The sequence below is a fragment of the Crocodylus siamensis genome, chromosome 15, assembly GCF_052110815.1.
Source record: "Crocodylus siamensis isolate JL-2025a chromosome 15, ASM5211081v1, whole genome shotgun sequence".
Lineage (NCBI taxonomy): Eukaryota > Metazoa > Chordata > Crocodylia > Crocodylidae > Crocodylus > Crocodylus siamensis.
The window spans coordinates 51,323,637-51,336,271 of NC_143409.1; the positions used below are offsets into that span (position 1 = coordinate 51,323,637).

The following is a 12,635-nucleotide window of genomic DNA, read 5'->3' on the forward strand; positions in this document are numbered from 1 at the left end:
CTTTCCCGGTCTCTTTTCCATGGTCTGCTCTGGGCATGGTCATCCCTAGTCCTGGGGCCTTTCTAGCCCTGAAGCATCAGGCAGAGGCAATCATCCTGGCACCCCGAGCAGAACCCCGGGCTCCAGGCTCCCATGGGAGCGAGGGGTGTCATGCTCTGGCATGATGGTCTCTGCCTCCCCAGCCTCCTGCTGGGGCCTGGGGGGAGGTGGAGAGAGACAGCCGGACCTGGGGAATTTAGTGGGGAGGGAAGATGGGATGTGCATGGACTCCCTGCTCTTCTCCCCCTCCTCAGGGCTCCCCTGACATACCCGAAGTGGGGGACATGGCAGCCCGCCTGGGTCTGTCCATCAGCGACCCGGCAGAGACCAGCAGCTGCAAGGCCAGGGCGGGCGTGTATTTGCTCACCCAAATCCTCCTTCACCAGAGGGGGAAGCAGACCCAGCTGGAGTACAGGGCTCCCATGCCAGTGGTTCTCCTCCAAGGGCCTGATCCCAGGCGCTGGCCAGACGCTGCATCGCCCTCTGTCCATTGCCAACCTGGGAACAACTCAGGGCATCGGTGTGAATGACCACGGCCTTTCCACCTCAGCGCCCAGCTGTGACCCTGCAGCCTGTGCTAAAGCACCAGGCCTGGGTGTCCCATGTGCGCATCAGGGAGCCCATCCCAAAGCCCCCAGCCCAGACTGGTCCCAGGATGCCTGGTGCCCATTGGGTCCCGCAGAACGATGGGCCCACCTTCACGGTGCCATAAGGGCAGCCGGAGCCCCGCTGCTCAGATGTCAAACACCAAAGCTAGGATGGCAGCTCAGAGCCACGTGTCTCCACTGCTCCTAGGCCAAGACATGCAAAGGGCAGAGGAGCCGTGCTGCAAGTGCCAGGTGGAGCAGAGCCAGGTCCAGCACTACAGAGACCTGGCAAGAGTGGGAGAGGTGAGGGTGCTGTGATGAAGGGGTGCGGAGAAAGGGGTGCTGCTTGTCTCTAGCTCGCAGGGTCCTTCCTGCGGTGGGTTACAGCCTTGCAAGTATCCAGGGCGATGTGGTCCCAGGCCCCGGAGATGGAGGCTGTCTGTGGGATGTGCCAAGCCTTGTGTCCTCTTGTTTCAGGGGCTGAGAAAGATATTGCTGGAGGAGCAAAGGAGATCTTTCCTGCGGAGGGCCCTTCATGCAGTGCACAATGGACCCATGCACATCAGCCAAGCTGACTTGGTCTTCCTCTAGCCCATCCTGTGGGAAGCCGGCCGCTTGATGGGGCACAAGGTCAGCAGCCACGTTGGGCAGTGACGGGAGGGAGGAGAGTGAGATCAGGGCCCCTCACCTCTCTGCCACATCGAGTCGCTCTCGTCCTATCACCACCTGTTGCCTGGGGACAACGTGGAGCAGAGAGAGGTCACTACACACTGGAGTCTGAGCTCTAGCACAGGGCAGGGTCTATTTGCACCTCATAGACTAACTGAATTGGTGACCTATATATATAAGTATATAGCCCAGGAAATCGTGACCCCACCAGTCACTTCAACAGAAGCTGAAACCTGCCCGTCTGTAAGATGCAAATCTCCCCTGCCGCGTGAGGACACTGGCCTCGAGAACGGGAGGCCGGCCAAGTGCCTTGGGCAAAGGAGTCAATTCATCTGTCTGAGCAGGATGGCACCAGCCGGCCCCTCGCACAAGTCATGTCCCTCAGGGTCAAGATCCCTGGCCAGGCCCAAAGATACAGAGCGTGTCCCCATCAAGACTAGCTTCCCCTTCCCAGCCCCAGTCAGGAGTCCCTGGAGCTGCACAGGGCCCCGCACGGCCACATTTGTCCTGCTGCCCCCGTGCCTGCGCTTGCTGTAGGGAGAAGGGAGGATTCAGCCCGGTGGTGCTGCCGATCTGCCCCATTGCCCCGGGCTGCCACTCTGTCTTCACCACGACTCTCAGAAAAAGGCCCCTCCGGGAACGTGCCCCCATTTCCCTGGGCTCTTGCCAAAACCCCTTGGTTTCAGTCTAGTCCCTGCCCCATGACCCCTCCCCATGTCCCCTGTCCTTCCTGGGGGCAGCAGAGGCTCTGCCGGGCTCTTGTGCCCTGGCAGGAGAAAGAAATCCCCGTCCGGGTCCTGAACAAGCTCTTCATCTTCACCTGCTTCAAATTGGTGCCTGAAGACCTGCAAGGCCACAGCCTGCTGCTCGGCTCCTCCGGCGCCCTCGCCTCTCTCCAGCCGCCCACACTTGCCCCTGCAGGTGCTGTCCTGTCCCCTCTGCCCCTGGGCAACAGGGGTCAGTGGGAAGGAGCGGGAGGCTCTTGGCACTAGCACCAACCTGCTCCCTGCCACGTGTGGGCAATTCTCCCCTCTGCCCCCAGACAGTCCTGTCCTAGCCTCCGTCCTCCTCAGGCCTTTCCTTTCTCCTCCTGTGCCTGGCAGCAGCCTTTCCCTCATGTCCTGCTGCCCCCCGGTAGTCCTCTCCCTGCCCTGGGCCTGCATGGTGTTGCCATCTTTCATGACAGAGTGGCGGGAGCTCTCCCCAGGGCCGAGCAACCCCAGGAGAGGTGGGACCCTCTTCCTCCTGTGCAAGTTGCTGGGGCTGATGCTGTCGGAGACCTGCTTCCCCTTGCTTCTAGCTCTCTCCACCATGGCCTTTTTGGGGCTGGGGTTGTCCATTCAAAGCACCTGCCTCACCTTCAGTGTAGCTGGGCAGCGAGTCCTAAAGATGTTCAGCTTCTTCCATGCAGGAGGCTAAGCGTGGTCTAGTCTGTTTTTCCTCGTTCAAATGTTCTGGCCTTTGCGTCCCGGGAAAGCTCTCAGTCCCCACTTCCTCACATCACAGCCTAGTATCACACTCCCAATGCATGGACCTAATCTTCTGCTGCTTTTTCTTACACTGCGTAGCAACAGCTGCAAACCATCTCGACCCTGACAGCACTTCCCTGAGCGAGCACGACCTCCCCAGCCTCCGGGAGCCCGGCAGCTACAGAGACCAGCTGCAATAGCGCCGAAGCCACCACACACATCACCGACTGAGCAGATCCATCCAGTGCGAGCCGTCCCCCACCGCCACTTCCACTTCTGCACAGAGGAGCAGCCTGAGAAACTCCCATGGGTGAAGAACTTGAGCATCTTCTTCCAGCCCGGCCCTGCAAAGGGTTGGGGAAAGACCAGGCACCAAGAGTTTGTGGTGCCCAGGTTGCCAAGTGGAGGACACTCTTGTGTGGGTGGCATTTTGTGACGCCTGCATCAGGGTTTTGGCTGGTCACCATTTAGGACCAGGAAGGAATTCCCCCCCCCTTCATTTATGATACTAACTTCTGGGGGTTTTCACCTTCCTCTGGGGCACTGGGACATCCATCCCGGTGTCAATTGTGTTAGTAGCCTGCCTTTGAATCATTTGACAGCCATGTGGGGAGAGAATAAACCAAAGGCACAAATACCATGTAATGTTGAGCATAGGTTTAGTGTGCAATGTTGAACATAGATGTCATAGAAGTTAAGAGTAGATGTAGGATAATAAAGTTAATCTTAGCTTTCCTTTTCTTATAAGAGTTGGTGTTCATCTCATATTCCTGTGTCAAATACTAGCTCCTGACATGCAAGGAAAGAAAGAAGATGATCCACTGCCGTAGCAAACACGGAGAAACCTGGCATTTCTAGCTCAGATAGTCAAGGTCGAGCTCTCTGAGGAAATGCAAATACTGAATGATGTCCCGAGGTCCCTTCCAGCCCTGATGTCTATGAAATCTATAAAATCTATGAAATACTGTTTGATGGCCAAAGGCCTTTGTTCCTCAGAGAGTCAACCTTGGGTGGTCAGCAAGGTGTTTCAGGAAAGTTGCAAAAGGAAAAGCTTTCTCTGCTCCAGGTTGGCAAGGATCTCTGGGCAGATGTGCTATCTCTTAGGAGACCAGCTGAATAGTTGGAAAAAATGTTCTTTGCAACCTTTTGGGCAGAAACACCCATAGCCACAACCAACAACCGTGCTCCAGGTTAGTATTTCTGTCAAGACCTGAGAGAGAAATGGAAGAGGTGGTGAGAATATTGCAAGAGCGAAGACTTTGTGTTGGTCAAGGCAGTCCAGCGGGATCGGAAGGTCCCAGCTGCGAATCCCAGCTGGAACGCAGGTTTCTCCAGTCTTTTCATTGGAATAAGCACGGCCCTTGAGGAAAAAACCCACTTACCTCCCCTGGCACTCAGGGCTAAATCTGGCTTGCAGGGATCCATGCTCGCAGTTGTGGGACTGGTGGCAGCCATGGTTGGAGCAGATTGGTGTCAGCTCAGGGAGCCTCAGGGATTCGCACAGCCGTCATTCACTCCCCAGCGCTGGAGCACACGTCCACGGGGGCTCCATGCCCTGCACATCAGTGGTGGCTCCTTACTGGCTTGTCCCACCCCAAATTTCCAGCCCCTCCAGGAGCCCTGCAGACCAGAGGACATGGCTCTGGGGACTGGATGGATATTAGGGGCCTTAGAAGGCCTGTGGGACTTTAACTCTTCTTCCTTTGTCATATGCTAGGGCCCAGGGGCTGACTCAGGCACATGCTATCATGGTGGAGAATAGCTTTACATTTGCCAGTGGCATGGCAGGGAGCCTGAGCACAGCTGAGGAGCAGCCTCCTGAGGAAAGGCCTGTACACCTGGAGCTGCTGAGGCTGCTCCCAGGCAGATCTGGGGACATGGGAGTCCTTATATCTGAGCCAGGCCAAGTGCATGAGAAGCAGGACAGGTGCCCACAGGAGAGGGAGAACATGGCTATGAGCAAGGTACGGGCTGCAGCGGGGTGGGAGTGTGGAGCCAGGCAAGAATTGGGGTGCAGGGAAGAAGCAGAGGAGTGAAGAGACCTGAAAAGCTGTAAGGGGAAGCTTAGCCAGCAAGACAGGCTGCATCCACACCAAGCCAGCAGGGAGGGCCTGAGGGGAAGCAGGAGCTCACTGACAAGCACAGATAGCCTGGGAAGCTGGGACGAGAAATGCTGCCTTCAGCATCTGTGGGTCCAGCACTCCCTGCCTCTAGAAGCACTGCCTCAGTTTCCCCTAAGAAAGCATTTTAAGACTGGGGGGCCCAAGAGAGAGTCCCTCTGGGCACTTTGTGGCACCCAGCCAGCACCAGGGAGCATGGGGTGAGGGTCTCCTTGGCTGAGCCCACCAGGTTCCCCCTGAGCAGCCTGGAGGGCCTTTGCACCTAAGCCCAGCAGGGTCCCTCCAATACAGCCAGTGCCAGGGCAGGATCATGAGCTGGCATTTTGCTAGGAGTGAGCAGTGGTCCTGAGTCTTGGAAGGAAATCCAGGATCAGCCTGCCAGAAAGGGAAATTAATCCCCGTCTCCTTGCACCAGTGACTGGGCTCAAGGACAAATTCCCAAATGTGCTTATATCTGGAGGATCCCCACCCCCAGCCAAGCCCTCAAGAGCAATTTGTGTCCAAGAACAATGGACATTTTGTGATCGGGGAGATGGATTGACATTGTCTCTGTGCATGGGGATGCAATGCCACAGCCCCCTCTTTCTCCTGCTTCCAGGCTGAGTTTACACTGAGTCCTGCCTGCTTCATCCCAGCCTAGGTCATTGGGGATCTCCATTCCCCCTTCCTAACTCTACTCCTTCCCCCGGCCTTCATTTCCGCTCCACAGCTGGACACAACAGGGATGGATGCAGCAGCCCCAGGTCGGGTAGGATATAGCAGGGTGGTTCCCTGTGCTTTGTAGAGAAGTAAATCTCTTGGGATTTGGGAGCTACAGAGCTCCCCATCCCACAGCTTCATGGGGAAAAGAGAAGACACCTGACACCACCAACAGCCAGCGTTTCCTGGGGCAGAGGGGTAAAATCCCAGGGTCCCCCTCCCAGGCAGGGTGTGGAAACGGTTCCCCAAGGGAGGCTCCAGGAATCAGTCTCTGCTGGGGTTGTCCCAGTGGCAGCGTCTTCCTTATAGGCACAGTGTATGCGGCCAGAGGGATAGCTGCCGACTCCCTGGGTGACGTGAGCGACAGCACGCAAACGCACTGCTCTCTAGACCTGTATCCCTGCCAGGCCCTTTGTGTCAGCTGAGGAGTAAGACCCGGGTTTGTGGAGGCTGGAGCAGGAGATGCTGATGGGGCTGCAGCTCACAGAGGCCTTTGAGGACTTGGCTGTGTATTTTACGTGGGAAGAGTGGGAGCTGCTGGAAGCTGAAGACAAGGGGCTTTACCGAGGCCGGATGCTGAGGAATTACCAAGCCCTCGTTTCCCTGGGTAACGTTCCCATTCTCATTTTCCACCCAAACTGTGTGAGATCGGAAATGTCCCGTTCCTCCCCGTGCTTCTTTACAGGCGTATCCTCGTGAACTTTTGGCTTGTGGTTTAAATCCGCTTTCGCCCACTGCTGTGTTGCCCACTTTGTCCATGTATTCTCCTCTGTTTATTACAGACTTTCGCTTGGGTCTTCTTCTTGGTATAATCCAGGCATGGGCATTTTGGGGGGTTGGAGGGCCACTTAAGGAGTTTTGGTGAGCTGTAGCAGGGCATGGGAGATGCTGACCCTGCCCGGGCAGGGGACAGAGGCCACTGACCTGGGTCTGCAGGGGGTGGGGGGCAGGTGATCCCATCAGGTCATGCCATATGGAGCAGGTGGGTGGGCAGGGTCTCCAAGGGGACCTGTGGTCAGGGTGCACTTGGCCAGGGGGATGGTAGGGGGTCATGGGTGGATAGGACATGGTGTCCAGCGGTGGGACAGATGGGTGGGCCCTCATTTGCAGGTGGTGACAACACAGAGTTGGGGCCGGGGATAGTTGCGATCCCTCCCCTACCCGTGATGGGCGCTGGCTCTGTGGGCAAGGACACGGGGGGAGCGGATTGCAGCACTGCCCCACCACCCAGCTCGGCGTTATCATGGCCCATGCAACTGGTCCCAGCTCCAGCCCTACCCACCCGTCCCCTTCCTTCCTGCCGATCCCTGCCTGCCTGTGGCCTCGTGCCAGCTGCCTGCCCAAGCGTGCCCTGGCCATGGGGGTCCTGAGGTAGTCTCCATGGAGAAACTGCCTGCCCACTGCAGATGGGCTGAGGTGCCCGCATAGCAGAGCTGGGTCCCGTGGCAGTGCCGCCCCCACCCACCCCAAACCTAGGGACAGCAGGACCGTCCACACGCACCACAGCCAGGGCTGTCTCCCACGACTGGGCTGGGCTGAGGGACCCCCTATGGGCTGCACAGAATCCTCTTGCTGGCCGGATCCAGCCCATGGGCTGTATTTTGCCCACCCCTGGTCTAACCCCTGTTGTTTCCATATCCAGCAATTTCTGTGCAAGACGATCCCCCTTCACCATCCCAGCACATTTGTACCACCTTCAGTTAATTCAGCGGCCTACATCCATCCCTTGAGGAACTAGTCCATCTTCCTCGCTCTCTTGCCTCTTGAATTTGGTCCAAATACTTACCAATCCCACCATGCAGTGCACATTTTGGTGCTCTCTAAGGGTTCAAACACATGTCACCTGTCCTCGCTCTTGTGCCTCCAAAAATAAAACGGTTATGGAAGCACAAGGGTGAAGCAAAACCACCTCTTCACACTTTGTTGAACCTAAAGGATGTAAAATAAGTGACCGCAACAAAGCTGGTAAGAGATTGTGCCACTTGATTGTAGTGCACGTCTATTGGCTTCATGGCGAGAAAACTTCCTGCGCTCTCCAGGCCAGCTGCTCCGGGGGCTTGAGGGGCCCAATACTGCAACCCCCTTGAATATCCATGTGAATCCTCTTTTCTCATCGTGAGTAACATTGGATACAGCATTATCCAAGTCTTTTGTTGAATCATCGTGGATTTGAAGCCAGGATATCAATTGTGCTCTCATCCTTTCTAGCATCCACTTTCCTATACAAGCCTTTCAAAGCTTGCTATTGCCATTTTATAGCTCTCGTCTTTTCTGCATAAATAACATGGTCCGAATCCACTTTGGCCTTTTCCCAAAGACATCTCTGTTTCCTTTGATACCTCATGAAACCTCCATTTCTCACCCGATGTTTCTTATGTGGTTGAGTTATGCTGAATACATCCTCAGCAGCTGTAAGGAAAGCTACCTTCCTTGAATCTCAAAATGAATCGGCTTAAGTCCTCTATATTGTAAGACTATTGCTCAACTTTGTTACAAAGGCCAGGCATTCTGTTTAAGCTAATTTCGCCCTTCCCCTGATATTCTCTTTATTTTACCTATTGAGAATAGCCCGAAGTCAGCAACTAGGATACAGGGTGGGACCGTTTTGCTCTCACGAGGTATCAGGGTCTGAATTTGCTTGTCTCTCTTTTTCTAGTCAGCATGTAACCTATTTTTATTGAAGGTGCTCTTAAGGTGAGTTTATCATACTTCTTTGCCTTGGAAACTGTGTTGACCGGGGTCATACTGTGGGCTTTCTCATTCTGAAAAAAAAAAAGTGTCTTCTTCCTTTTTTTATCCATATCAACTCAGTATCCTAATAAGGTCAGTTGGATAGATGGCTATGAGTAGGTTCAGTCTCTCTTTAGAAACCAGTATGTCAAAAATCAATACAAGTGTTTCTTTCTTCCCTCTTGCCCAGTAGACATCACTGCATTTCTGCCTACCTTCCTTGCTGCCACTGTGAGCTTTTTGAAGGGCCAATGCTTTCTATTTGTATATTTTATATGAACCTCATTGCACTCACTTAAGTGGCCAAGGCCACGATCTGTCGAAGGTTTCTACCTGTAGTAGCTTCAGTTTTATCCTAAATGTCCTCCTTTCCTTTTCCTTTTCTATTGAGTCCCTATTTGAATATTTGAGTCCATGGGATCCTTTCTCCAGTTCCCAGCTGGGCACTGGATGGTGGAATAACCACTCTCTATACTCTCCAACACAGGACATCAAGGTCCCACACCAGACTTAATCTGCTGCATCCAGCGAGGGGAAGTGGAGCTCTGGGTCTGTGATGATGAGGAAGCTGAAGAAAGCTCGTTGTCCGAGATCTTGTCCCCAGGTGAGTCTTGAAAATCCCCAACCTCCTTCCACCCACACCTCAGCTCCAAACTTCTCACTACACAGGGGCAGCTGGAAACCTGAACGCTTGCCTTGAATTGCTGCCACAAGGTCCTGATATCACACAGCTTTGTCCAGGCAGGTGTGTGTACCCACTCCTTGCCATTCAGTGATACGGGCACAAGCAACTGATCTCTTATTCTTCCACTATTTAGGTCTGTTCAGGTAGGAAATTCATCTTCAACCCTTCACATCCTTCTCTCAGGAGGCATTTGGCAAGATATTTTGTCATGGAAGGGAGAGGCTGCACCAAGGGAAGCACTAAAATGCTAGGGACAAAGCCTGGCCTGGTGTCTTGATTTGGCGCACACATCTGTTATCTCTGGGGTACCATAAGCTTAAATTTCCATCTTCCCTCAGCAATGCAAGAGTTGATAGGCCAAATCTACTGTGGCCAAATCTCTGTTGTGCCCTTGGCCTGGTATGAAATGCCTACTAGGTGCAGCTGGGATTCACAGGCTCTCATTCTCGAGGGGATAGATGCATCTCCTTATTTCCACCAGAATTGCCCACGTTCTGCTCCGCAACCGGGGCACAAGGGAGACGAGCTGTGAGATCAGAGGCCCATGGTGCAGTCAATTGCACTCCTTGTTCTTCCAGAGGAACCAGGGCCCATCCAGGGTCCAGGGCATATCCCAGCATGGGGGAATAGCAGATTTTTCCCTTTGCCAGATGGATAGGAACTAATTTCTGGGGTCCCATCTCCACCCAGAAGATGCTGAGACACTGGGCAGAGCTTAGCAGCAGCAGCCTCACGAAGAAGGGCCTGCCAACCTGAAGCTGTTTCAGGCTGGAAATCAGCTCCCCACCAAACAGGGACAGAGAACAGTGGAGACCGAAAGGAGCAGGGAAGGATTTAAATGGCAGATAGACCTGAAGATCCTCAAGGGCATGGTTCCCTGTAAGCAAGGTCCGCATATATGTGGAGAACCTGGTGAGAGCTTTTGGGACAAAAGGGAACTTAGGGCCTGCAGGGGAACCACGGGGAGGGGAAATGTCCAGCCCTGTGCTGAGCGTGGGGACAGCTTCCACCCTCTCCTTAGGCACCAGAGACTGCAATTGGGGCAGCACCCCTACGTCTGCCTGAAGTGTGTGAAGAGCTTTGTCTCCCTAAGTGACCTCCAAGTGCACCTGAGTGTGCACACGGGGAAGCAGCTGTACCGCTGTGCTGAGTGTAAAAACAGCATCACCAGGTGCGATCACCTTCAAAGCCACACAGGCATGCATGTGCGTGAAAAGCCATTCTCCTGCCTGCAGTGTGGGAAAAGCTTCACCAAGAGCTTCAAGCTAACACGGCACCTGTGCACGCACACAGGGGAGAAACCCTTGTCCTGCAGCCACTGTGGGAAGGGTTGCTTTGACAGGTCCAAACTCAGCAATCACATGTGTTTGCACACAGGGGAGAAGCCATTTTCCTGCAGCCAGTGTGGCAGGAGCTTCAGCCAAAGTTGCACGCTTACCAGACACCTGTGCATGCACACGGGGGAAAAGCCGTTCTCCTGCCCACGGTGTGGGAAGAGCTTCACCCTGAGCACAACGCTCAGGCGGCACTGGTGCATACACACAGGGGAGAAACCATTGTCTTGCCTGGAGCATGAGAAGAGCTCAATGCTCGCACAGCAAGGGCACATGCACACCAGGGAGAAGACATTTTCCTGCACCCACTGTAGGAAGGGCTTGGTAGAGAGATGCAAGCTCACCAAGCACCTGCGAGTGCCCATGGCAGGAAAAACCACTCTTCTACCCGCAGCATTGGAAAAGCATCGCAGATAACACTCATGCAACACCCCTGCATGCACACGGGGGAGAAACCATTCTCCTGAACCCAAACTCATCAATCGCCCACGTGTACGCAGAGAAAACCCTTCTGCAACCAGTGTGGGAAGCGTCTCACCAAGAGGTCAAGATTCAAGACATACCAGCAGATGCACATGGGGGAGAAGCCGGACCCCTGTTCTCGGTGCTCAGCTCTGCCCTGAGCAAGCACCAGCGAACCCGTGGGAGCAGGATCCTTGCACCTGGTGGGGTGCAGATTTTCTCATCCTGCCTGCGGAGTGGGAGTGAGGGTCCTGCCCCTGGATTGTAATGCCCCCAGCTCCCTCCTGCTGATGTTACAGTAGCTTCTTGTGGCATCTGGGATGGAGAAGATGACAGGTAAGAGCTAAGTGATGGAGCCAGGTAGTAGAGAGGATAAAAGCCAAAGTTGCCCTGAAAAGACATGTCCTTTTTTGAACCATTGAGTCCTCAGCTACTCCCAACGGCGTAGCAAGGTGATCCCTTCCTCTTCCTTCCTGTGGCATTTGGGACATTGCCATTGCCATGTTATTTCGTGTCCTGGTTTATCTTGTCTAGTTCTGTGCCAACCAAGCAGTTTCCCTGCTCCTATAAGAGAACCAGCTTGGATGAGACCCCTCAAGAAAGGAAATGGCTTCCAGCAATCCTAATCTCAGTACAACTTGCAAACCACATAACACGAGGCCTAAAAGCGTGGGAAGGGAGAGGCTGAGCACTAGCTAGCCATCCCCCTCACATACTCGTGGGCAGTGCTCATGAACACTGCCCATGACAGCAGCAGGGAACAGAAATTCATATAGTGACTGTATCCCTTAAAGAAAACTACTCCCCAGCCTGGCACTGGCAGCTAGCAGGAGGCGCTGAGACCAGAAAGGTATCTGAAGCTTTCTTTGCCCCTGCCAGAGATGCTGGAAACAAGGTCCCCCAAGATGCACCCCATGAACATCCCCAGCCTCTGAGCCTTAATATCAGCAGGGATGCTATCAGTGTTTATGGCCCCGGGAGACAGCAGCAAAGATGTGTCCCTTGAGCATCCGATCCTTAAGCATCCTCCGAGAGAGCAATAGCTCTTCTGTGCCTTCAGCTGCTCCTGCTGTGGGCCTCAACACCGTGGGATCATCCTATGATCAGAGACATTTAGGGGGGGAAGGGACCTCAGGAGGTCACATCTAGTCCAACCCCCTGCTCAAAGTATGACCAGCCCCAACTACATCATCCCAGCCAGGGGCTTCCTGCCCCACAGCTGCGGCTGGGGTCTCCCCAGTGGGGAGCACACTGGTGGCACAGGCTTCCCTAGCTGGCACAGAGGGTGCCTACATGAAGGCAGGGGGACCCCTACCATGACCCCCACACCTGTAGGCTCAACTGCTGATCACCCCTGCCCTAGGGCCATCACCCCTTTCTCTCACTGCGCACCCCCACCCCAAACCCCAGTTGATTTCAACTCCCCCCATCATTGCTCTGACTCCTGCGATATCTCAGCATCTCCAGGGCACTTAGTGCCTACTTTTCCCTCCTAACGTCCTAACAGCTGACCCTACCCTTGCACTGCACTGTCTCTCTGCAACCATCAGGCCATCACAGCCATCTTCCTCATTACCTAATGCAATGCAATGTGATGCTGTGGCTAATAAAGCGACCAAAAAGCTAGCTTGCATCCATAGATGCTTCTCAAGCAAATCCCGGGACATCATTCTCCCCTTGTACTCGGTCTTGGTGAGGCCGCAGCTGGAGTACTGCATCCAGTTTCGGGCTCCACAATTGTGGAGAAGCTTGAGAGAGTCCAGAGGAGAGCCACACGCATGATCAGAGGTCAGGAAAACAGACCTTACGACAGCAGGCTGAGAGCCATGGGACTCTTTAGC

General features: G+C 54.5%; 1 protein-coding gene across 1 annotated transcript; it reads left to right on the top strand.

The window, feature by feature from the left end:
• Window positions 1-3,412: 3,412 nt before the first annotated feature.
• Window positions 3,413-11,344, top strand: LOC149852764 (uncharacterized). The gene is given in 4 exon segments (XM_090029759.1): window positions 3,413-4,728; window positions 6,064-6,190; window positions 8,801-8,917; window positions 9,689-11,344. Coding segments are annotated over 4 exon segments (1,521 nt in total). The 5' UTR covers window positions 3,413-4,512; the 3' UTR covers window positions 10,750-11,344.
• Window positions 11,345-12,635: the final 1,291 nt, after the last annotated feature.